This window comes from Xiphophorus hellerii, chromosome 6, assembly GCF_003331165.1.
Source record: "Xiphophorus hellerii strain 12219 chromosome 6, Xiphophorus_hellerii-4.1, whole genome shotgun sequence".
Classification (NCBI taxonomy): domain Eukaryota; kingdom Metazoa; phylum Chordata; class Actinopteri; order Cyprinodontiformes; family Poeciliidae; genus Xiphophorus; species Xiphophorus hellerii.
This window is the reverse complement of record NC_045677.1, coordinates 16,837,773-16,865,177: the sequence shown is the minus strand read 5'-3', so window position 1 is coordinate 16,865,177 and position 27,405 is coordinate 16,837,773. Positions and strand designations below refer to the sequence as shown.

The 27,405-nt window shown below is 39.3% G+C and overlaps 1 protein-coding gene and 1 long non-coding RNA gene across 2 annotated transcripts in view; one reads left to right on the top strand and one right to left on the bottom strand.

Annotated features, from left to right (window-relative positions):
* phlpp1 (PH domain and leucine rich repeat protein phosphatase 1) overlaps positions 1-27,129 on the bottom strand; it is a 53,066-nt gene extending 25,937 nt beyond the window's left edge. The window contains exon 1 of the mRNA XM_032565591.1: positions 25,212-27,129. Coding sequence (XP_032421482.1) covers positions 25,212-26,820 — 1,609 coding nt within the window. The 5' untranslated portion in view covers positions 26,821-27,129. The remainder of the gene's footprint in view (positions 1-25,211) is intronic.
* On the top strand, positions 21,143-23,956 carry LOC116721701 (uncharacterized). The gene is made up of 2 exons (XR_004339665.1): positions 21,143-21,634; positions 22,838-23,956. It is a non-coding gene; the product is annotated as an uncharacterized LOC116721701 (long non-coding RNA).
* Positions 27,130-27,405: the final 276 nt, after the last annotated feature.

Here is a 27,405-nt window from a genome sequence, read left to right as displayed (position 1 = left end):
CGTGGGAACGCACCCTGGAGGAAACAGCGGGATAGGTGGGAATCCCAAGTGAGCATCCTGTGCACAGTGGAGGGCAAGAGAACAGCAGGATGACCCTGCGACAGGGGGCAGGAAATTATAACAGACATTTGCTATATTCAAAATTCATGAACTACAGATGCACTTAGGCTGGAAATTTTTTGAGAGCCGATGATGTTAGTCATTAAGGTCAGTTATCCCATAATCTATGGGGAATGGATAAGGAGTGAAAGTAAAAATAGTCGGGGCCTGCAAGGTGGGTGTGTTTCGTGTGCAGAAGTCAATCTATTCCCAGACTTACACTATGAAAAAGCAGGAGTACAGTGTGTGTTTGTGTGTAAGAAACTAAAGATAGTTTCCTTCCTTTCCCCCAGGCAGAGGAAGTGACGGTTTCCCTTCCACACCGGGATCCAATAACGTGTGTTCACTCCTGCTGCTTAAATACAAACCAAACACACATACACACACATAGAGGACCAATGAAAACTAAACTAGCCAATACCTATTTCTATTTATGCCAAATACCTATTTCTATTTATGTCAGTGATTATGTGTACAGATGTAAATAAATGAAAAGAGGAATCTACAACTTAATACATATTAGATCCATGTTATTTTAATGTGGTTCATCTCTTAAGGCGAGGAGGTAAAAATTGGGATGAGTGGTTTCACATAATTTTAGTTTAGTTAAAGCTTAGTTCCAGTTTTTGATTTACAGTCCAATCAAGCAGAGATGAGGGAATGTTCTATTCGTTAGACTTAAATATGATACATGCGTTCTTGCCACAACACTAATTACCACTTATTAAGCAATTTAAATAATAACAATAATGCAAAATTAGAAAACATAATAAGAATGTTGTGAATCTCTAAAGCAAAGTACCAAAGCTCTTGGAGTGAAGCAGAATTATGTTCAAGAGTTTGCAGGAAAACCTGAATATGGGCCTTGTAGTTTTATCATAAGGTAAACAAAAACCAAAGACCTAAGTATTTTAGCAGGGAATAGAACAAATGAAACAAGTCATTACAAGTAAATAAAAACAAATGAAACAAAAGTTGAAGATTTAAAGAATGAATGATGCAAATTTAAGACGTCACTAAATGTAATTTAAGACATTGTGGATGTATAAGATTGCATTTGAGATCATTAAATTAGACTATGTTTTAAAGCTACAGAAAAGTTGTTTTCCTTTAAATGGGCTCAAAAAAATCTAATACTTACTAAAAGCTTTACTTACTCTGATTAAAATATTTTTAAACACAACATGTATGGATGCAATAGTTTTTTCAAGACCAAACTTCCTACTTTGAATATGTTGTGCAGCATAAACATCTTATTAATTATAAACAATATGTTCTCAACTGGCAATTGTAAAAAAAAAAAGAAAATGTTACTGTTGCTATGGTAATTCTAGATTTATTTTACATGATTAATAATTAAAAACAGCTCACATGAACTGAACAACCTGATGTTTACAGTGCATGTGCTACAACAAAATATATCGTTTTAACATAACACAAGTAATAGAAGATCAAACATCTGAAAGAAAATGTTGAAACCTCACTTTGACATTTGACTGGCAAGTTAAGCAATAGCGATATGGTTGTAATCAGATTGCTAAGTTATGTACATCCCACATGGCATGCAAACACTAGCATTACTTCAAGCACTGGTGCCATTTTTTTTTTTTGGTTTAATTCAAGTGTGTTGAAACAGAGATACATCTATAAGATACAGTACACCAGTCCTTGAGGACTGGAGTTTGACACTTGGTATTTAGGTCATTCATTCATTTAGAATGGCCAAGTCAAAGTCCAAAGATTGAGCTATTTAAAAAATGGTAAGATTTTCTATATCAAATATGCAAATATTGATTATACACAATAGCCTAGTGGCACATGGCTTTACAGGTAAAAAACACGAACATCCACATCTGCAGCGGCCTCTAATCTGTGTATTTTAAAACACAATATGAAAAACAAAATCTTTTAGAGTAACATGTATCATATAATCAATTAATAATAAACAACAGTCTGAACTAGTGATGTCTCTCATTTTCCCACATGAGATATTCAAAATAACACCCAAGACTGCTTCATTTATCTTTCATTTAGCAGTTCAACACTTCACTACTCTAGAGCCTATATACAATGAGAAGAATAAACCCCGGATTTATCACTATGCCCTGCTAAATGCAACCTGACTTTAGCACACCTCCGTTTCAGGACTGGGCACGCCATACCGTAGGGCATCTATGACCCACATAAGTCACAACAGAGCATCAACCGACATATATGCAACTGTGACGTACAGGATAGAAAGCCTCACTTCTAATCTGCAGCAACCATTTGATGGAAGACAAAGTATAAAAAAAATCTTATCAGACACTAGGTGTGGTGCTGTTGGAGGGTAATAAATGGATTAAAGGAAGAAAGAAGAACAAGATAAGAGTTAAACTTAGGAAGGGGGACGGTTAGCTCTGGGACACAACTGCCTCATTTTTCTGGTTCATAGGACGTCCAGGCGTGCTCATGCAACATCAAAATGCAAAACGTGGGGTTTTTATGCAAGAAAAAAAATGTGCTTCCTTGACTATGCCATTCCTTTATTTACTTCTCCACTGCTCCTCTTGTACTATGCTTGATTTGAGGTGATTACACAGATTCAAAGTGACAGACCGTGCAAGGCCAGCTGCCTGGCAGGGGTTGACGAGCCTCGCAAGAAGGTGGCAAAGGCCATCATGGGTGACAGGTCACTCACTGCACTCAGTTAAAGTGCTCCACAGTTTTTCCTCTCAAAATACATTTTACCTCTCTGTGCACATTTTAGGCAGATGCATGCCTTCAACTGAACATGTGAAGCACTGAAACAAGAATGTACCTTTTAAGAAACCCTGTTTAAAAACACCAACTTTCTGAAATTAGAGATCCCAATTAGTGGGCGCCTAATCCTACAACCCTCTTTAAAAATTCACAGATGTTCTCACACAAACAGGTCAATACAGCAAGAGGGGGCCGACTCTCCCTCGGGGACTGGCAATGTGCTGATGTGTGAAATGTATCAAGCTGTACTTTGCCTAAGAGTGATAAGAAGATGGGGAACATTTGCATGGGAAATTAGTGAAATGTTCCTACATTATCGCAGTGTGACGCCACATTTGCACAACCTCATCTTGAGTATCCGTTTTCTTGAATCGAGCTGTGCTCGGCATAAATAGGCAGGGTTGCCTCAACGATTGAAAAATACAAGGCTGAAGTTGTAATATTTTGACTGCCAGGGAGGTAGAATTAAACAAATGTCCAGCAGTCAAAACACTACTCAAGGACACACTGAGGTATGTTTAGTTAGCTTAATTTCATCCCCACAAAAAGGTTGAGGAAAAGACGCCGGCTTGCTTACATCATTTGAGCCTGACAGTGAGGTACTACACCACTTTCACTCCAGTACCATAGCAATATTGTAGCTTAGTATTAGGCTTTGGATTGTGTTGGGTGATAAATGGAAAATGATAGCATGCTGAGATGGTGAACCACATTACAAGCAGACATTATGCTAATTTATAAGCCCAACCATTTACTTTCAGCATCTGCTAAAATAGATTTTCTAGCGGTCCAGTCATGCGTCACAAAGCTGTAAAATGCTGATCGTCCTCTTGACATTTTAGATTCTAGCAGTTTAGGCTGACAAGAGTAATAAAACTGCTATCACTTGATTACTTGAGTAATTTAGTCATTTCACTAAATTACTATTAGTGAAATGAGCTATGCTAACTACTATTAGCATAGTAGTTTGCTAATAGTAGTATTAGCAAACTACTAGATACATAAATGCAAAGGTTTTCTACACAATTTTTTCATTTTAAAAATATATTTTTGTTGACTTTTTATGCAAAATTAAGAACCTTCTGGACATTTTTATGTTTTCTGTGGAAGATATCAATTTCCAATTTTCTTGCCAATTCAGATTTTGATTGATTTCCTTTGTTTTCCAAAGCCCTATACCCAAAGTAAAATCAAAGTAAAAAAAAGGCAGTTGCAGCTTTTTTTTGGCCAACAACCCTGCACAAACACATACAAAACTGAGTCAAAGTACAAACTGTTGGTGCGTTTATAGACCATAAGCAGAGGAAGTTCTTAAATCGATTGGTGACGTTTCTTTCTCAAACCACAGTATTGCATCTTAAGAGCATTTACACAAAATTGCATCATACAGGGTGCGTGCCGTGGTGGCGTAGGGGTTAGCGCGACCCATATTTGGAGGCCTTGAGTCCTCGACGCGGGTTCGACTCCCGGACCTGACGATATTTGCCGCATGTCTTCCCCCCTCTCCTTCCCCGTTTCCTGTCAGCCCACTGTCATATAAGGGACACTAGAGCCCACAAAAGACCCCCTGGAGAGGTAAAAAAAAAAAAAATTGCATCATACACATACTGTATATAAAAATAATTCCACCAGGATCCATTTTATGGACAATTTATTTTGGAAGACTGAATCAGATCACAACTAAAGATGTAAATTAAACAGTTTTAAACTGCTTGTTTAATGAACATGCACGTTATACACTTACTCATGCTGTATTGTGTTTACATTATCTCTGCTAAATACCTTTTTAACTGTAAGTAATTAGAAAACAATTGACAGAGAGTCTGTGAATGAGTACTTAATTATCAAGAGCGCACTGAAGAGTCCTTTGAATCCCTCAAGGAAAAGCTGAGCGACACTCGGTGCTCTTTATACAGATGTCTGTTGTGAAACACAGAGTATCCTTCACCTTTAACAGCACCGCCAGGGTGATACCCCCCACCACAGTCTCAAACATTAATGATTGTGGCCAATGAAACCAGAGACTGAGTAAATTTATGTGTTTGCCTGTGACCATGAGACTTTGAGACATCAATCGTTTCCACCAGAGGAGGAGGCAGGCAGTTAATAGTTTGATGAATGATTAAATTCACTCATCCCTTTCAATCTTGTAACTGCAAAGGATGCCATCACACAGGGTGCACATGTGCACGTAGATATTGTACAAAAGAAATCCTCTGTCCAGTGACACAAATCCTGAATCCAAATGAGGTCACAGTCTGCAGCATCTTCCCCATCACACCATTATTACCCTGTGCCCCAGGGGAGAAGAAACTACACAGCTCTCTGCTTTTTGCATTGTGCAGCTTTGTTTTCCAGGTCATCACAGTACCACGTGCAAACAAAGGAGGCAGTGTGAGGAGAACTTAAAACAGGAAGAAGGATTTTGTTCCGGTTCCTACAGATTCTTTGCATTAAAATTTTACCCTGTCTCGCATTCATATTTCCGGAATTCTAAGTGACGTTTAGCACCTTTTTAAAGCACAAAGAAAGTTCAGAATGAATTCATTGCTAACATTTCTACAGCTTTCAAACTTTAAATATGAAATTTAGTAAACCTAAATATGGATTAGAGCAAGGGCAGGAAGATACTAAAGAAAGAACATGTATTTACACCAGAGCAAAATCTCTGACTTTAAATATCTCCTCATGTCAACCTGATGCAAATCTTTTGCTTATCAGCAGAAGCTAATGCAAACGATGTACAGTATGCAGCCAGATCTTATGTCAGCATGAATGAGGAACTACAAAGTTCCACAACAGGCTAGTGAATCACATTTTTCAGCTATGAATTATTTTGTTAGAGAAAACACAAATGACTAGATTCTCTTGCAGCAGCACAAAAACTGCTACAATATATGAACATGATTCATCACCAGGTTGATGAAACAAAAACCACAAAAATCAAACTGAAACCTCCTACACAGGGGAGAAGTATTAACGCTTTAGAAGGAAATTACGGGCCCTGGTAAAGGTGTGTGAAAACAGATATATTTCCCTTAAGCTTGCCTGTCCACTGACGTACATGGATGTGTGTTCCCCTCTCTCCTGCCTTCGCTCCACATCTCCATTCCTGCCTCCGTTATGTAATGAGTGTGTTGTTATGAAACTCTGCACTGGAAAACACAGGCCCACTGATCAGCTACCTCAAAGCTCACACAGACACACTGGAGCTCCGGGGATCGTTTTATAGCCGTTTGTGTGTAGTGTGAGACAAAGAGAGAGAGAGAGAGAGAGAGAAAGAGAAAGAGTGAATGCAAATGCTTCATACAATCTGTTTGTATGAGACTTTGCTACAAATTAATTGAATGCATAGATGTAAATATAATTATGATTGCAGGGGCTGATAAACTGCGGAGGGGTCCCGAGCAAATAAGCAAGTACGTTTGCAGAAATGTGGTAAAATAAAATAAACAAGATAGCAGCAGAGAAAGAGAAACATTTCCATAGCAACACATTGTACTGACAGAATACATACTCTGAGTACTGCCGGTTAGTTTATAGGAAAGCAATTTATTCTGATAGTAATGTAGCAAAATGCATAAAATGTCTGTCTGGAGTGTTGCCTTGACTCCTTCATGTATGGTTGAGAAATCTTTTAATATCCCATGGCAACCATTCGGCTGTGCAAAATGCCTGGGTGGACCAAGCACCGCCTTCTTCTACTCAGAGCTGCAGTTTCCAAGCTACCGAGCTTCTACCTCACAGAGAACCCCGCAACTCACCCTATCAGCTCTTTCAGACTAGCCAGTAGTAATTAGCAAACACCAGGTGTAACTGCACATATGTTGAGCTCATTATACAAGCTACTTCTCACCGCAATGCTGGTAAAAAGTTTGCAAAAGGGTTAATAGAAGAATGCTGTTGAGAAGAATTTCTAAAGGCGAAGTTTCAGAAGGAGCAGGAATTTTTGATTTCAAGATGATAAATTATAAAATAAAAAATGTTTTAAATATATACAGCATTTTTATAACAACTGAAGGTAACATAGTTACTTGATTGTGCTATAAAGTGGCATTATGTTCCTGGAAAATACATAATACTGTCCCTTTAACTTTATGAAATTGACGATGTACTGTAGATATAGATAACATTACTGCAATAATCAATCTTATAATATTTTAGCAGCGTTAAAGTTAATTGTTGCTGTCCTGCTTTCACTATGAGCTGCTTAACCACGATATCCAGCTTTAAATTTTCAAGTAAATACAGTAATGGAGATCAATGGTCAATTTAATCAAGGTTATCATTCTGTGAGAATCTCATATCAGCCCAAGCCTAATTATTTAAACATTAATCTTATTTTAACCCGTATAAGACCCATGCGTTTACACAAAATACAAGCTGATTACTGTGAGAAAAGGCTTAGAAAATATTTCAGTAACCTCTACTGATTAAAGTGTAAACAAAGTTGACACCTGGAAAACAACACCTCCCAAATAATCTCACCTACTTTAATGAACTGAAATCAGTTAATCCATCAGTCAGGATGGACTGTAATGCTTCTTCTGGTGTGTGTAACGGATGTTTTGTCAGGCACCTTCTGTGACAGATAAGCATCTCATCATGGCAAACCTGATTTTGTAATCTGTCATGCCGAAAACCAAAGTAAATAACCTGGTTTATTGTCAATAGAAAAGGTAAGGACCCGGTGAGGCTAATTTAACAGTCATCTATTTTTTCTTTGATTTTTAATCAGCTCAGAAAAACCTTTGAAGACACTGTCACTTGCAATTAGTGTCTGCACATCCTGCCACAGAATAAAGACCGGGATGATTTTCCACCAAACCGTGTCATATTTTCTATGCTAAAAAGCACAATAAGTTCGTTCAGCGGAGCAAAAGATAGAAGCTACTGTATGGCAAAAAAAAGATATTAGCAGGTCATGAACATGAGAAAATAGGAAATTGCACATTCACACACAAGTTGAACTAAGCCCGCACATGTGTGAATTGAGTTACTGTTGTCCGCTACTAAACTCGCGGTAGACCCACAGTCCTAGTTATGTAATGAGTCTGTTTTACTTCCTCTCTCGTTCTATCCATCCATCCATCCATCCATTTTCTGTACACCCTTGTTCCTAGTGGGGTTAAGCTGGTAACTAACGTTCCGGGCGAGAGGCGGGGTACACCCTGGACAGGTTGCCAGTCTGTTGCAGGGCAACACCGAGACAGACAGGACAAACAACCATGCACACTCACACCTAGGGAGAATTTGGAGACATGACATGACAGTCATGTTTTTGGACTGTGGGTGGAAGCCGGAGTACCCAGGAGAGAACCCACCCATGCACAGGGAGAACTCTGCATGCAAACTCCATGCAGAAAGACCCCGAGCCGGGAATCGAACCCAGGACATTCTTGCTGCAAGGCAACAATGCTTCTCTCGTTCTATCTTTCTTCAAAACAGACAAGTCAGAGCTAAAGATTTACTGTCTATGTGCTCATGTTTCGATATTGCGGGGGGAAGTAAAAGGTTTCAGCAACAGTAAATTTCTGATTTGTTATCTATATCTTTTTCCATAACTATCTCTTTGTATTTAAAATGTGAAACTATATTATCCTTATTTTAAGCTCCCTTTTGAAATATAATAGATTAGTCCTTTTGATACTTTTACAACACAATCTCTCCAAGCTATTGCCCTCTACTGAAATGTATATACACATGCAACAGCTTCAGTTTCGATTTTGAAAAACGAAAATTATCGCATCTTCTCAGGAAAAAAAAAGAGAGGGAAAGAAGGAACAAGATAATTTTCTTGAAAACAGAACATTTATGTCATGCAATGCAATAGCTTCTTTATATTCTCTGGGTTTCTTTTTGCCCCTGATGGGCCCACCCAGCCCCTGGCCCCTCCCATAGCCTCCACACTCCAGCAGGCTCTGTAGTTGTCCTCGGCACAGCCTGTGCCATCATGCTCAAGGATACTCCGCTGACAGCTATGGGTCACTGCAGTCCAGGCACAGGGTGGCACACACTCATGAATGATGCAGCACTGGCCTTTATTTTAACAGCCCCTCACACTAACACTTAAGGACACATAATCAGGCTTACAAACAGGCAGGCATTTGCAATGACAAGAAAGCAAAGGCAGGATGTGGCGTGCAACGCAGACAAATCCGAAGTGAATCCAAAAGACAGCAAACGGAATGTGTCAGTGCTGAGAGAGCCTCAGCCTGCGGGGAGATTCTAAACAAACTGTGATCTGTGGCACACATCTGCACTGTTTACACTTTATGTTGATGAAGTTGTATCACTGCAGGATACCATATGGGGTCAGACTACTGGGAGAGCAGATGGAAAATACAAATTAGAAAGAGCATCCTGCACACCTTTCCATTGTTTCGCACGATTCCAGAGTAATCAGCGAATGAATAAAATCAAGTAATCAAAGGAAGTTTTTGTTTTCAGAAACAATGCTTAAACTATATTCAATAAAGGTCCACTACAGGTATTTAATGACTTATAAATAACTTTACAGATTATTCTGTTTATCAAATTTGTAGGGATTAAGTCTCAGATGGGCACATAATGTACACAGATAAATACATTAATAAGTCTGTTTCATTATAGTTCTTTTTATGTATAAAAGAACTATAATGAAGTAATTTCATTATAGTTCTTTTTGTCTCACACTTGAAGTTGATCTTGACCAAAAAAAACTAAAAACCTTCTTCGATCACATTACAAGTCGAGTTCTGATTTCCTCAAGCAAAGCTTATCATACAAATTCATCAGAGTATGCTTTTAGAGAAAACAAAGAGTTCCAAGTTCTAGTGTTTCAAATATACAAAGCAATTTGTCTTTTTAGATGATGCATGCATGGATGAAAACATAAATGGAAACATCTGTTGTTAGGTTGCTAATTAGAACAAAATAATAAAAATAATTCTATGAAAATTAAGTTCTAAAAATACACTGATCGGACATTCATGGCCTATTTCCGATTTTGTCCCCATTTTGTTCGATTCTGATTTCACTTTAAAACCCATAATATAAGATATAGGAACAAGATCAAATAAATTTTTCTAGCCTTCCTGCTCTGAGCGATGAGTAATAAATTATGTTATTATTTAGATAAAGAGCAGAAACAATTGTTATTGAACAGGATATTAGACTATGTGATTATAGGGATTCAATTTTAAACTTCACTATCCCTATATTTGCATATGGCAGTCTCTGTATGTAACCTCAAGACCAGTACAAAAGTAGGCTTCTAATTAGCAAAATAACAGTGAATGAGAATTTTGACAATATTGTTTGAATATGCAACCGTTTTTACTAAGGTAATGCAGAACGATAAAAAGATATATACTTGCACATATAGTTGGAAGTAATTTAGTTTTTATGTCTTCTGACATTTAGAGTGCGAATATGATTGAAAATTATCTTTTTTTTATTCAGGTTTGTTTTTGAAGAGGATCTCAAGACCCAAGGCTTGTTGATTGGGAGAACCATCTCCATAGGGAATGAAGATCCTTCACTAATATTTCCAAGGAGCATGTTTCATGATAAAGCTCAAAAAGGTTACAGTATATCTACCTTGCTCAACTCTATTAAATCTTCCTGTTATCTACTGTTATCAAGCTCTCTTGCAGCCTGAATGTTATGCAGACATGTCTTGACATTTAGACAATATTCTCTTTTAAATAGCTTCTCACATCTCTGTGCTTCCTTTGAGCCTCCTTCACAAAGTAACAACAGAAGAGTATTGCTGTTACTATGAGTGGGCAGCAGTCATTTTTGATGTTCTCACTGATGGATAAAATATCAAATCCTTAAGTTCCTGACTGATCAGCCCTGACTTGATCAGTCAGGGCTGATCAAGCTGAAAATTGTCGTATTCCGGTCACCAATGATTTCTTGCTACATCTCCAGTTGAATTGAGATTTGAATTTACCAACATTAACGTTTCATAATTTTAAAGACCATATTTTGGGAAATGGTTAGCTGTTGATCACAAAAAAGATAAGACTGTAGATATTTTCAACACTTCTTGGATTAATATAAGAGCTTCCCCAGCCTCACATATTATCTTTTCACTCAGGACACTGGTTGCTCATCACCGGTATCACTGTGTCACTTCAGCCTCCGCATTCTGTCACTCAGAAGTTGCTAATAGCCTGTATTCAGCAGCAGCCTGTCTGCGGTCTCCTTCTGTATACAGCTTTAATAAAGCACAGCATCTTATGCTATACAGAAGGGCTAAAAGACACAGAAAATGAAATGGGAATGGGGTATTGTCATCTTAAGGACTATATAATACTCTCAGAGGTTTAGGCTTACCCACCCAGCATTCAACTCCCCCGGGAAGCACATCGGGGTGGATGTAACATGAGAGCAGGGGTGATGGGAGAGCAGCGATAAGAAAGAGGCTGACAACACCTCCCCCTGATACCGAGGCTAAAGAGGTGAGATGTGATCGCTAATTGGTGAGCCAGTGCAGCTTTGATGTAGTGCAGAAGGTTACTGCTCTTTGAGGCCAACAGCCTAAATATTTCTGGATAACTTTTATGGTGTTAGCTTGCAGGGATCCCAACATGTTTATCATCCTGGAATCCCTTTTTTTTTTTTACACTGTAGCATTAAAAAGAAAAAAAAAAACTTGTAAAATATGATGCCATTATCTACCATTTACATTGACTTAGCTTTAAAAGTCTTTGTATACTTTAAAAAATATATATATTATTTCATGTTTTCTAGCCATATTTTAATCTCACAAAGTGCTTCACTTTGTGACATATTCTTATATGTGGAAGGTGCTGGAGGGACGGAATAAGAGGGTTAAACGTTATCAAAATAAATAGGTGATAAAAATGGTGTGGAAGTGGTGCTACCTCTATATTTCATGTTATTTTATGTAAATGCTCTCAAATACCAAATACATGAGTGTTGAATGAGATCCAAACACTCAGTCTAACAACTTGCCCCAATTTTGGTCCATAAACACATCAACCCATCACTCTGATTTTTGAGTTGGTTGAATTATGAGCCCACCAAGAACACTGGGTAGGCTATATCCTTACTGGGACCTACATTGGTGAGCCCAGATAGATTTTCTTTCTGGGCCTCCATTAGGTTCTTCATGTAGGGCCACCATGGACAAAACCTTATGGGACCCATATTGTTTGTCCTCTTTTATCCCATATGGGGCCCACCTAGGTATGCGGGCTGGGTTGTAATCACTGTTGCCATGCAGCAAGGGGAGTCTGAGTCTGAATCCCAGCCTGAGGTCCTTTTTGCATCCCAGTCTGTGGTCCTTGAGTTTCTATAATTCACAGTGATATTAGCATATTATCTGTTTTTACATGAATGTTTTATAGCTTGTAATAATTGAACTCCATGTCAACTTCCAGAATGGATAATTGAAATAAAAGTAGGTTTTAGAAAATACTTTGTGTCATTTGGAATGTCTTCTTAAGAGAGAGAGAAAAAAATGATTAAAATCATAAATCATATCTGGTATGAAAAAGTTGGGAGATTTAATTTTAAACAATTATCACCCAGCCGTGATAATCTGCAACCTGGCCCCATTGTACCGGTTCTGCTGCCGAAAGGCCGCTGCTGTTGAGCAGCAGTCTCCCATGACTCTGCATGAATAAGTGGGTTAAAACATACGCTGATGAATGATCCCAAAAAAAGGGAAAATTTGAGCCAAAATGACAATATAAATTAAAACTTTAATTTCAATTTGACATTACATGATTAAAGTTTAAAGTTATAGAAATTATTATTTTTGTTTATTTTACTGGCATAGTAATTTGCTTATATCTGTATTTATTCACACTTATGGCAGGCTTTGTCCTCCTCATAAAAATGTTTGCTGTTGAAACAAATAAGAAAATAGGCATTATAAAGCCTTCTTTTTGTCCTTTTTACCATAGGCTTTATCATTCCTCCTGTTGTCAAAATATTAAGATGGTCAGAGGTCCAAAGTCTATCCTCTTGTACAAAAGTGGTAGTAAAAACAGATCTTGTTAAGGAGAAGAATTAAGCTATCTGGGAAGCAAAAATGATGATCATAATTATCCTCTATAATACAGCAGGAACCTCCATTAGGCTCTTCTGAATATTGTTAATTAAATAACCTAATGAACGAGTTGCCTAAAGGCCGATGGAAATGTGAGTTAGAAGATCACTTAAAAAGGTCAAAAATGAGATGAACTGATGCACATAATCTAATTGTCAAAGTTGTATCACACAGACAGACATGACAATTTTATTTTTTTATTCTTGTTTTTCTGATACCAGTAATTGACACACTTGATCATTTTTGGACAGTTAGACATTCCAGCTCCCGATCCCAAGATCCTAATCTGTAAAACTTAAAACTAAAAGGAATTCAGGCTAAAATTATTGACATCCTTTTCAAAACTCCTAATTATGGGTGCATCAGGTCTGACAACCTGAGACACAAATAATGTCAGAAGTTACACCCACGCTTATTAAACTGCTGCTCTCCCACAAAAGTGCCATCTCCTTACTCTTTTTGCGATCAAAACTGGGCCTAAGCATGCATAACTCTGTCAGCAAAGCTGATGCAACAATAACTCAAAATCTAAGGCTTTAATAAATACACAGAAACAATGGGGTCACAAGTACATCAAAAGTGGAAACAATGTGAGATTAGCCATCAAAATGAAAAAGACTTTCCTGTTTCATTTTAATATCTGTTAAAATATGGAAAACAAACTTTAACAAGTTTTATTTTTACTGATGTACATTTTTTTATCCCAATTTTGTAGGGCAGCATTATTATAGTAAATCATAAAATAATTGTGTGCGGCATAGTGATAATCACCATTACAAATGTGATTTTATGTCTTCAGTGTGCACTGAGTATGTGCAACAAATCACAGAGCAGACAGTTTCCTTAGCAGGGGGACCCATTTAAGTACGCAGCAGCAACATTTTCATAGATGCAGAACTAGAATAGCGCTGGCATGAGAAAGAAACCACTGTACTGTAAAATCAGAAGGGGGTGTGTTTGTGTGTGTGTTGGTGGGCGTGCATGTGCGTGTGTTTGACTGGTGGGATAAACAGAATGTTGCAGCCTGCTTCAGGCTCCTGTCTGAACTTGTTTTACTCACATAAGAGGATATGAGCATGAAACATTTGTGCCATTTCATATCAGAACTCCACAAGCTGAAGTCCTCTTTGTAAGATTGTCATGATTAACTGTAGGTCATAAAAGCAATAAATAATTTAATTATATTTACCATTATTGTCCTTATCATAGCTAAATAGCAATACTTTAAACAGATCCATAATTATACCATAACTATATAATATATACTGTATGTTTTTCCCATTAAGGAAAACTGTTGCTGAAATAACGCATGTCAGCACAAAGCATAATACCAGGAAGGTTCCATTGCAACATGTATGTGTGATCACAATGATAGAAATTGTATCCCCTGGTTGATTAGCCTCAACATCAGATACATTAAGTACATTATTTGGTAAGGTTTGTATATATTGTTGTTCAGGATTAAGAACTAAAAACTGAGTTCAGCCTTCCTCCTCAATTCATGTTTAAAGAGGGGCGGGTTGCAGTCGGTGTTTCTTACCAACACCTGATTATCTGATCATCAGCACACATTATCACCAGTATAATGCCAAGATGGAAAGACATCAGCAAGGAGCCTTAGAGAAGTCATGTTTGCCAAACAATCTGGGAATGATTAAAAAGCAAATTTTAGAAAGTAACAATTTTATAGTGAGAAACATTACTTATACGTTAGCCAGTCTTCCTAAGACAGAACGTCTCAGCTTATTAACCCAAATATCATGGCTGTGTAAGGCAATGAGAATTTCCAAAAATCCAAAAAGTTTTACTTCAGACTTCACAGACCTCCGTAAGAATGTCAGATGTTAAAGTTTATTACTGCACACCTAAGAAAAAGGGAGTTTTTAGAAGGGCTACCATGATGAACCTTTATCTCACACAAACTATGATGTTAGCATGACTAGCAGGCTTGCATACATGCATTTGAAAAAGCTAAAACATATTGAACAATGGCTTTTGGAAAGATGAGACCAAAGTTGAGAAGTCTGTACACAGCATATTAATGCAAACACCCCAAACCAACTGTTAACTGTCAAGTGTAGCTGACAATGAAAGAAATCTAGGTGCCCAGTCAAAGTCAAGATGCTAACTTGAGTGAAATGCTGTGGCAGGATGTTAAGAGAGTTGTGCAAAAACAATTTTTTTTTGTTCAGCAGTGCTGAAGGGAAAAGTGGGCCAAAATTCCTTCACAATGATATTGACTAATAAATTTATCCAAAAAACTTCAAGGTGGTTCTAGAGGCTGGTAAGGCTTCACACACTCCTTTTCCATTGTAGTCTGTGTGTTTTCAATTATCCTCTGACATGCCAAATGTCTGATGCAGAAGACATTTGAGGATGCAGAAGGCAGCCATACAAAATTATTTCTCTGACAGTGAAAAAGTTACCGGTAATGAGAGTATGAGAATACCCAATATTTTAAAAAACTAAAGTAAACTTCTTTCATATATATGTGAAATTTTAGATTTTAATGTGTGCATGTGGCTATTATGGGAAAGAAGCAGCCATTGCAAAAGCTCTTAAATACCACCAGAGGACAAGCCTGGAAGTAATCAGACCCCAGATCTGAGGTTAAGGCCACATTCAGAAGCAACCAGAAGCAGAAGCAGGACATTCACAGAGCAAGGAGGGAGAGCAGGAGAGCACAAGAATCAAAGTGCCGGGCTTGCCTGATGATGCATGGAGGACAGAGCGAGTAATGAATGAGTTTGTGATGTTGCTGCACATTCCCCCAACCCCACGTGCTCACTTTTCTCCTTCTTTTCTTTCTCCCTTTTTCCCTTCCCTTTTGTTTTGTTTAAAATTTAACAAGGCCTGGAACAGCGGAGGGCTGAGACGGGCATCCGGGGTGTTCTGGCACAGCTTTGTGTCACATGCAGGGGCCATGTGAACAAAGTGGCACTGAGGGAGAAGTGGAGGGGGGGAGGGGGGGGTGCGGGCAGTGGAAGCTTAGAGGGGGGTGTAAGAGTTAAAGGGAGTGACAGTGAGAAAACTAAAGAGCGAACGCTTTCAACCAGATGGGCAAGCAGTAAGCAATGCAAGAAAAGAAAAATTTAAATAAACAATTTAAAAAACAAAAACAGAAGCTGCAGTTGAAGGCTGGGCCATGCAAGACAAGCTTGTACAAGGAAAAGCACGTGATGACGGAAAGTGACAGGATACTTCCTGGTACAAAAGGTGCCTGTCACAGTTTTTTTTTTTTTTTCCAGAACTTGGGTAATTATCAAACTGCTGCCACAGGAGACAATTTCCACGTTAATGATTGAGACCAGTGGGAGTGCTTTCTTCTCAGTATATTTTGGCTGAAACTTACTTCTCCAGAAATCAGACACACTGAAGTAACACTAGTGCCATTTAATATAATATAACAGCCTTGCTTATATTCTTACCTTGTTTACATAAATTTAGTGTTTTAAAAGTCTTTAAATTTACAGACTAACTTACAAAGTTTTAGAAAAGGTATACTTTAATGACAAACTGTTAAACCTTCAAAAGGATGACTGTTTTTCTAATAATAACAAGCTGATACAAAATCTAAATGTTATAATAAGTTCTGTTACCTGATGAATCCAAGAATGTAATTTATGCAAGTTATAAGTTATGAAAGTATTACAGAAGAGTCAAAGGCCACTTTCTGACTCTCAACATGTGACCAATTCTAATGTCAAATAATAACCTGTCAGTTTTGGTTTAAAATCCTTTTACTATAAGAGTTGATAAAGTTTAGGAACAGCCTGACTTTCCTCTAGCAGAATGGAGCATAAAGTAACTGATATAAGCCCCCCCATCTCCCATTATGTTGCTACACACTGCCCGACAGCTGACTGAAAGAAAGATGCACTTGCTCGAAAACATAAAAAACATTCTGGTAATATATTAATATATTCAGCAAATATTTCCAAATATTTGAAAAAGTTATTGAATATCATGTTCTGTTTTCAAGTCAATCCCAAGTGCAGACTTGTTGCAGCCTGCGCAGACAGGCTGACTTGTAATTTTTTAATACATGATGTGAAACCCCGAAACCTGGCACATTACTTCTTTGTGTAATCATTTAGAGAACATAGCTGCCAAAAACACTTACCTAATGGTAACACAAAAAAAGCATTAGAAAATTATGGCATGCTAATTGAGTCTGGGTTCAACATGACAACCACAAGCATATCACTCACAGCTTTAAGCAACTGCTTCATGGTCTTGCAGAACATGTTTTATAAAAACAATTTTTCAATGCAGAGCATTTTCTGTTATCACCTCTGCCTTCCGCCACATTTTAGTGGATATTAAGAAATTCTCTATTGAGAGTTAATCAAAAAAACGTTGCACATTAAAGGTGAAGAAAATAGAATGATGTGAATTTATCTGTAAAATGCAAAGTGAGCTGAAGGTCTCTGCAGCTGTAAAATATGTAAATTTGCATATGGCTGTATCATGGCAGCTCCTTTTAAACCTTTTATCTTAGACTCACCTGCCAATGAGGAAGCATTAGACTTGTACTTCAGCATTTTCTGAGAAGTACAGATGAGCTTTAAACTAGGTCAGTTCATACTAACAACTATGTCCTCTTATATTAGGAACATAGCCCAAGCTCCACCCAAACAGTTAATCTTGCTGTATCCTGATGATGCAAACATAAAGTTGGCGTCAGTCTCCTCACACTTCAGTAACAATCATTGTTTACTCAAAAAAATAATTTGTCTTTTGTTTCTGAAAGGTCTTTTTTTTTTTTTTTCTTTTTGGCTCTGATGACTAAATATTTAATTTAGCGGACCAAAACAGTGCAAATACAGTTTTTTTTTTTTTTGTGTGTTTGTTTTTTTGCTTTTGATCAGGGAATGTTAGACAAAATGAAATGCTAAGAAGCAACAGGGCAAAAACCCCTCTCTAGAGACCCTGGCTTTGTAAAACAAATCAGCATTAGCACCAGTGGAGTGGTGGTATTTAAAAACCTCCCATCCAGGAAGTGACACACTTCTGTCCTGTACACTAGCAGGCATGCGGGCCTCATGTTCCCTAATCGGAATTTTTGGGCCTCTTTAATGCAGAGAGGTGCAGATGTTGTCTGGTATTAGGCTGTGCTGTTGCTGATCAAAGCCGGGGATAGTGAGCCCCTGCTGGCATGCCTCTAATCCTCCCTCATGCATGCAGTCCAAACTGCGGCTGGTGCTCAGGTCGAGAACAGTCGGTCTTCCCCATGGAGGGATCCTTTTCAATGGCTTTGCTGATGGGCAACAACAAGTTCAACCATGTGAGGATTTTGGGGAGCAGTTGGCAAGGGCAGCTTGGAAGACAGCTGAGAGGTCAGGATTCTACCACAAGGCCAAAGAAGCCGTTTCCCCTTACAGCTAATTTTCCTAGTTCTATGTCTAAGAGGTGCCTGCTTAGTCCTGACATTGTTTAGCCTAGATTCGGTTGCTAAGAGCAAAGAAAGGAGGACTTTAGTTAAATCATTTCCCCTTCTGTTTCTGCCAACTTATTTTTGCCAATTTATTTTTAAGAATAAATGTGTAATTATATATACATATATAAATAACACTATACAATAAAATGAGGAACTTGCAAAGGGTTTCACAAGAAGTCAAGGTCTTTAAAAAGCTGGCTAGAAAGCGATGGAGAGATTCCAACGTGGATTCTGAAGCAATCTCATCTGGTCTAAAGGACTTTCTTCTTCTTTTTTTTTTTTTTTTAGAGGAAAACAACTTATACAGAAGGAACAATCAACCTGCAAGCACGTCAGCTTTGTATACGAGCAAGAATCTTATTCTGACAAGCCACATGCCCTAGTAATGTGCAAGCTGAGGATGAAGCAAACTGTGAATGATGATCATCTTGAAAATTTAAATTGCCAAGAATCTCGTTATAGTACCGTACTTGTTGAAGTTTCTCATGTGATGAATTTCCATGCAGGTTTGCACCACATAAACACAATATTCTGCTGGTATTGTATTAACTGGTAAAGTTACTCTGCAAAGTGCATGAACAATGCAGAAAACTTAATGTTGTGATTTGTGTATTACTGCACTGGATGCCACTTTTTAAATGGTTACTCATTTATTCGACATTACATTTTTGTTGTAATTAATGTACATCATGACATATGATGTAATTAGCGAAATACCTCAAATCAAAAAAACTAAAAGTGGCTGTAAAGCAACAGGGTGCAGGCAGGCTAACTATGAAGGTATCTTGAAAAATAAATCAGCAATTACCAAATCGCTATACTCTGTGTATACTGCTACATTTAGCTTGTTTGTATTGCATTTTTATACTATTTATCTAAATCAAAATAAAGAACTTCCAGAAATTATAAACTCATGGAACAATTGTATATTATTTTAACAGTAAAAGAAATGGTTGCTTTTCTTATATAATTACATATGATTTTTTGTTGTACATTTTTGTGTAAGCAGGTGGAGACCAGGGTCATACCATCCCACAACTAAGAGACAATTTACAACCTCCTGGTACAGTAGCTGTGTTTGGTCAAGTTCTTTCATGAATGCTTTTAAAGGCATTTATGAGGGCGACCAGCAGATCTTGGAATGGAAGGCAATAATATAGAGGAAAACAGAGATATGGGAAGATAAATGGAATTTGTCAGATGGTGTGAGGGAGGAGGAGATGCAAGAAAAGATAGCGAGAGGAGGGGGAGGTGGATCGATCATGAGAGAAATTGAGAGAGGGAGGAAGATTTGGTCTGAAAGTAGAGAGGGGATGGAGTGTCGGCCATGAAGGCAATCTATATAAAAAAAACCCCAGTTCTGTTAGCTTTAACACCCAGGAGCTGAAAATGCTATCCTCTCAAAGTCTGACTCAGCTGATGCACAGATCCAGTTGAAGATTCAGGTTGATTTGACCAACTTGCATAAAAAACAGTCTTAACCCTTGTAAGGTGTTCATATTTTGTTTACACAGCCACTGGTGTCTGCACTTTACAGTTCAAATTCAACATAAAAAAAGGCTTTTTACATTAAAATACAAAACCATGTTCATTTCACTCCAATTCCATCCAAAGAAACAGCATATATGGTTGATCTTTTTGCTTTTTAACTTACAAAAAAATGTACTACTTGTTCATGTTTGTTTTATGACAAAAACATATACATTTTAAAAATAAATTTCTATTCAATATGAATTCACATTTATTTTTATCTTGCAATTTATCTGCAAGGCTTTATGACAAGCTATTGAATGCCAAACTTGGACATTTTCCTAACTCTAACCATTGCAAGTATATTCCTAATCCTAACCTTTACCAAAACTTTTTTCTCACTGTACCTCAAACCTAACTAGTAGAGCGCAGTACAATTGAACGAAATAAAGATCAGAAAAATGTCCTCAGTTTCCACGAATTACCTCCCTTTGTTGGTGAAAATGGTCCTCTATATGTAGTACACACAAGCACACATATAAACCCAGAGGACCCCCCCCCCTTTCACTTCTTCCTCCCACACACACACTAAAAGACACACGCACACAAGCCCACACACAAACAACAGGCCTAGAAAGAAGCACAGCATAAAGAGACACACTTTTATCAGCTCTGGGTCTGGTGGACCCAAACACCCTGAAAGTAATGTAAATGTTTAGGGAGGGTGTATAGTGGGTGGTCATCAATTTTTTTTCAGATTTATGTTCTTCACAGAAAATGACCCAAGGCCAATGAATCTCAGTTTGAAAAATGAATTACTTCGATTTAGCTTTGCTACAATAAAAAGTGAAAATAGGTCCCACAGACTTGAACATCTAACATCCTAAGGGGTAAAATACAAGAAAAACATTTTGTTTACTGTGCTTGCTTTTTCTGAGGCTAAATGACATGAGAAATAAACTTGAGCTCTGAAACGTGTGAAATCTTATGCCATAATTACATAATACCTGCAAAAGGCCATTTAAAAATACTTTTAGCAAGCATAATTATTATTTTTTTCTCCCCTCCAGGGGGTCTTTTGTGGGCTCTAGTGTCCCTTATATGAAAGTAGACTGACAGCAAAGGGAGAAGGGGGAAGACATGCGGCAAATATTGCCGGGTCCGGGAATCGAACCAGCGATGGCCGCGTCGAGGACTCAAGGCCTCCAAACGTGGGTCGCGCTATCCCCTACGCCACCACAGCATGCCCTAGCAAGCATAATTAAAGGTATGAATTAGGGAGCCTTAATTCTGCACGTGATATTTGCAGATTTCTTCACATACAGGGGGATAAATGATTATTCAAATGTAATAAATCTAAGAGAAAATGACACCCGAACATCTGACTTTATAATAGATTATTTCAACATACCAAAATACAAACGAACAAAACAAAATGAGGGGATATTAACACAATGGACAGCAGCCTTCAAAGAACAAATGGAAATGACAACAAAAAAAAAAGACTCTACAGCTTGTTGTTGGAAATTTGAAAATTATTTTCATAGAAGTGCAAAAAGTGCGAGTGTGGGAGCAATCTGGCGCGCTGACTGTACAAAAGGAGCGACGTAGCACAGACAAGACAGAGAGACTGGTTCTTCACTTAATAGCTGCCACAGAGCCTGCTGGAGAAAGCTGGGAGCTTCATTAAGCCTTTAAACCCTGCAGAGACGTTTTAAGTCATCACGCCACTGGCTGCTGCATCCTCAGACATTCCCAGAGGCAACAAGGCAAATATGGAGTTCACAGCTGAGATTTCAGAACGATCTGCACAAGTAAGTTTCATGACGACTGTTTTTGAAAACAACAACATGCTGAGAAATGGAATATTGACTTTTATTTATGAGGCCATATGGCATCTATCTCTCTCAGCTACACTGAGAAAATGTTTTTTGCATTTTACAAAATTTCTCTTTTGAATTAGTATTTTAATCTGAACAAAGGAAACAAAATTTGTGTTTTTAAACTAAGCATCATCTTGGAGCTGCGCACTTATTAAAGCTTCTAGCGATCTGATATCAAAATGTAAACTCTAAACAGGTTTCTAGTGATAAAGAAAGTCATAAGGAAGTAAATGAGGCTTATTGTAAGTGTGAGGCTTCTCCTTGCTTCTTTGAGTAAATAAATTGACAGTCATTTAATGTTCAGATTCATAAAAACATTAAACTTGTAAATTAAAATAAAATGCATTCGGAGTTAACCCACATACTCCTGGAAATGTTTGCTGTGGAGTTTGGCTTGAGCTCAAAGTAATAAACTCGAGATATTGTCGGGATTTGCTGAGTAAGAAATTCAATAACAGTGAGCCAACAAGCATTAAAATATTACTTATTTCAAGTCAAGAACATTGGCAATGAATTTTTGATGTAATAAAAAAGTAATGCACTATAAATGTTGTTTTGAGAAACCAAGCTTTACGGTTATAATGGGTGTTATATTATGGTCGAGTGCTATATGTAGGTCCTAGTGCACATATTTCTCATGACGGAAGAATCATCATGAGCAGACCCACTGTGCGTTACCACTTTGTTCTGCAAGAATCATTTTTCATGCCAAGCTTAAAGTAGTTGGTAAACAGTACACAAATAGGTTTCTAGGTCAAGAAATTTATGAGGTTTTAATTACTCTTTTCAGGAAAAGCACTGTTTTCAAAACATCTAAGAAATATTTTGTATTTAAAAATCTCATTCATGGTGGGTGAAAACACCAACCTAAGCAGGAGATACTCTCAATACTTGGTGAAATCATTATCTACTGCATGTTTTTACACATATGGGCAATTAAACCGGAACTGTAAAAAAATAAAAAGAGAACAGACATCAAATCTCCAGAAAAGCCAGACTTTATATAGTTGTCAAATTGTGGACTTGTCTGGAACATAATTTGCATGAACTAATTAACTTTTAGTTTCTTTTTTTTTTTCAGCCAATCTTTCTTATGACGGATTTTTTTTCTTACTTCTTTCTTCTCTAATAAAGCTGACCAGGCATTACAAGAGACTCCTCTGTGGGCAGTTCTGAAAGGATCCCTCATCGGCCTGCCAAAGAGGACAGCGGCCCTTTGATCTAGTCGTCCTTCTATACATGTGTGTGCATGAGTGTGTGTATGAGGGGCAAAGTGTGTTTTCTCATCTGGCCTCTGCAGAATTGGTTCACTCGAAGCATGCCCTGACCTCTTCCAAGTCAAACCGATCTTTGCATTGTCCAGACAATTTGGCATAATGCACCATGGCAACTGTTCCATTTAACAGGCTCTTTATATCTTAGTACTCCAAGCCTAATCATGCGGAGTACCTCATGTGTCACTCATATTAGCACCACAACAAAGCATACTGCCTTTCTATTAAATGTATTTGTGTACCAATAAAATTTGCATTACACTGTTGTTCAGCAACTAGCTAATTATGCATGGTTTGTATGTTGGACTTCTTGTATCAAAGGTCGCTCAGAGTGAACGGCCATGCAGAGAGAGAAAAAAAAAAGGCCTCTGGAGTGACAGGGGACCGGCCTTGCTGTCAGCCGAGGTCAGTCGTATTTTCCCCTATCTGTTTTGAACAACCATTCAAAACAAGCTCAACATGTGTCTGCACACTATCACCCTCATGCATCCCCGCCTCCAAAATCCCCTTCCTCCACTTCCTGCTCAGCAGACGTGCCTAACATTCTAGAGAAGCCAGCGTACATTCCTCACATGCTTCAGCTGCATAAAGAAATGGTCAAGGAGCCAACAGACATGTCATAAGGGCATCAGTCCTTCTTTCTCAAAGCAGGACAAGCTTGTGTGCCTGAGAGTCCTAGTCATTGTCCTTTCACATATGTGCTTGGGAGTTAGGTCACTTGCAGAATGAGCAGCCTGGGTTTTGAGTGGTGCTGTCGAGGGTAGGAGAGCTGGAGGCTATCTCAAGTGACCGCTGTTGAGCTGTCTCACATGGGATGTAGAGTTACCTTAAGAGCATCAAGGCATCTTTGGCCCACTGCATCGTTTTATCTCCCTACACAGGCTCATGTATGCTTCATCTGAGACATTTTTTTTTAATGCACATCCCAGTTAACTTCCATGAATTTTTATACAGCCAATCATATAATGTCATCCTAATTAAATCAATCCTGCACACCAGCAAGGGAGTTTAAGGATCACCACAGGTTGTTGAGTGTGTGTGATTGCGAACTCAAAAACTTGAGGCCATTTTTAGCTTACAGGAGCTTTCAATATGTCAAACTTTAGTGCCAACAATTGCTCATCAAACATCTTTACCAGACGCACATTTCAGCCACCCCCAGCTCCTCTTCCAACAACCGTAGCAATACTGGTGAAGAAAAAGGGGGCTTCCTGAGCTTCGGAGGAGCAGCATGTTAACTCAGCTTGGCAGGCAGTAAGTGTGACAGTAGTTGTGCTGGATGCCAATAGGACAGGCATTGCGCAGCATCTCAATGACTTAAATTCACAGAGTCCACAGAGGGGGCTTATGGTCCACCCAGGCCATACCGCTCCCACCGCTATTCTCCATCCAACCACAAAGGCATTCAGGCTTTTCATTTGGATGATAATGGGCCAAAAGCCGGAAAGGGCCCCTTATGTCTGCACACCATAAGTTGTGCTGAATGCCTTTGTGGCAGTGTCATGCATGTTCACGGGAGCAAAGTGGGCTGCTTCAGGCCAACAAAGACAGTTAAAGCCGGAAGAAACGAAAAATAAATACGTTGATTGATCAGAGGAAGTTCCTGAGGCAAGGAAGATTTAGACAAGTGCTAACAACCTCTGCATCACAATCCCACTTGTAACATTGTGACCAAACAGCAAACAAAGTCAGAATAGGAAATATTAAATAACATCCATCCAAAGCAGAGATGCAGCAATTAGTCATCCCAGTATTGGAAATGGACAATTTCTCCCATTCTCTGATCAGTAATCATCAAGTCAGTTACTGAACAATGTGATTTTTGATTTTTTATTCTGTGCATCCATCTCCCACCAAAAGCCAAGCGTGTGCATTTTGATGCACTTTCGAGTTTTAATACAAATCAGATAAAGGTTAGGTACATAAGCTTTGATGAATAAACTGTGAATCTTGTAATTCCTTCATTTCCTGTTTGATTCAAAACTCCTGCCTCCAAGAAGGAAACTGTAGCCCTTTTATAAACTTTGTAGTCATTATGATAATTTAATAAGAAATAATTTAAACCAGAAAGTCAAATTTCTACACCAAACAACAAACAAGAATGAAAATCAGCATTAGCTACCAAAAACTTGACCAGTGCATCTCTAATCTAAAGTAACATAATTAATCACCATAATAAAAATGCATCATCAACAGGTTTTGGTGTGAGCAGAAACACAATATGAAAAATTTACCTGCATAAAAACGTAACAGGGAGCCAATTTCTGTGTTGAGTCCTTCCTCTTGAACTCTCCAAGGGTCCTTAAATCCAAGCTTAAACAGAAAATCATTCTGGATCTGCAGAGGCCTCTCATCTGGACTAAGCCTCCTCACAGCTTCACCATGCAGCTGAACATACAGTGTGGGGCTGGTATCACTACAATCTCCATTTTGGAGTGTTGTTGGCTCCTGTTTCACAGCATCTTGACCACAATCTTGATTGCCAGGTGTAATATCTGTGGAGCAGAATCTTGACAATGAGCCGGCACTACTGCTGGGTGGCAGGCTGCCCAAACTGTGTGAGTTCAGTCTGCTGTCAGGGCCCACGTTTTTCGTCATGTCATTTAAATGTCCCATGCTGCACTGCGTGTAGCTCGCAGTGATAGCTGAGATGCCATTACTGTGGTCAATGCCTGAGCCAGACACTGGACAGTCGAGCTCCAGCTCGTCTGAGGAACTTCCATACATGTCGTGGCCCTCTGTGGCACTGTCAAATGAGGGGCTGAGGATGGATGCTTCTGTTCCCAGGATCATGTCATCACTCAGGGAGTCTCTGTGCTCACTGAGGCGGGCCCCTGAGCTCAGGTCATCAAACGCACTGCTCTCCACATCTGAGCCAGAGTTTAATCCGTAGCTGTCCACGCCATTCCTATGCTCCGAATCGTCGTCATTATGGATATCCATATTGGAGTTCAGGTCTGACAGCGAGCAGGTTATGTTATCCTGTGACTCTGATTCGGGGGTGAAAAGTTTCCCATCAACTTCCTGTTGCTTTTGCCTGTCATCTGCATTCTCCATAAGCAGCAGCCTCAATCTGTCACCGGGGTGCCCACTCACTTCTGCAGATCCTAAGGAAGTCTGCTGGTTGCACTTTCTTAGTGACCCGTCTTTCACATGAAAGGAATCGTCATTAAATTCACACTTCACATTGCAGTTGCCATTTTGGTCAGTCTTGGAGGTATCTTTACAAAATATGCGCATCACCGAGCTCGAGCTCGACTTGCTGCAGAGTTTACTCAAACGGAGCGCCACCTCGCCGGCTGTGTTGTCCATAGTGCAAAGGACTGGCCTGGGATATGAGGACGTCAGCCTATCGTGTACGTGAATGCAGCCCCGGTGCAAATCCGCTCTCACCCACTCGCGATCCGCTGGCTGCAGCTGCAGGTTCAGGCGGTGCTTCAGCAGAGTCTTCCTGTCCAGGCTCCGGGTGTGAAGGGACGCGGAGGACAGGGCCGAGCTCATCTTCGCAGTGACAGCTGAGCTGGCGGCGGTAGTTGTTGCTGCAGCTGCGGCGGAGAGGTTCCTCTTCAAGCGCCGCCGTCTCAACAGGAGGGAGCTGGAGTTACTGGACGAGCCCCGGCCATTAGACGCCACGGCCCGGTTTGACGCACTAGTCGCCGGCATGGAGGCGGAATGAGATAGGCTATTCCCGTTCTTAGTCTCAGCGCGGGAGGGTGCCGACCGTCTACCGCCATCATCCGCTGGAGTCCCCCGGGCGACAGACGGCCCGCCGGGCTTCTTCATTAACTTGGTCGCGCCTCCATCTGACGGCGCATCCTCGGCGACAGCCTGCACACTTTCCATCTCTGTCAGAGAAAAGTACCCTCCACTCTCAATAAATAGCGGTGCGCAGTGGGTTATTCCTGAAACCCCCTACATTTAAAAGCCTTAAAATGTCCCCAACGTGATAAATGTCCGCCAAATAGGCGGCGTTGCCGAGTTATGCCCTTAGTTGTCATTCACTTCTCGCCGTCTTTTCCCTGTCGAAGTGCTCTCCGCGGTTCCAAAAAAACATTTTACCCGATTAAATTCGCTGGGAAGAGGCAGGGCGCTAAGGGGGCAGATCGGGGCGGAGACGTGACTGTACCGTGCGTCCCAAAATACAGTGCTAGAATATGAAATGAACGTCGGCAGACCTCCTACGCAAATACTGGCTGATATATATTCATGAGGAGGGCACAAGATGGGGTCGCTAATAACAACGCAGGGAATTCTGGGAAACGTGTTCGCCACAATAAGAGTTCTACTGAGGAAAAAGATGCAAGAAATACGTTTCCCATAATTCCTTTGTTCCGTTTCAGTTGAGCAGGGCGGTGAACTGAGGGGAGGTGTAAACATAGCTCCTATAAATGTTTGGCATTAGCCTGAGGTAGTTGTATGCTATAGTTT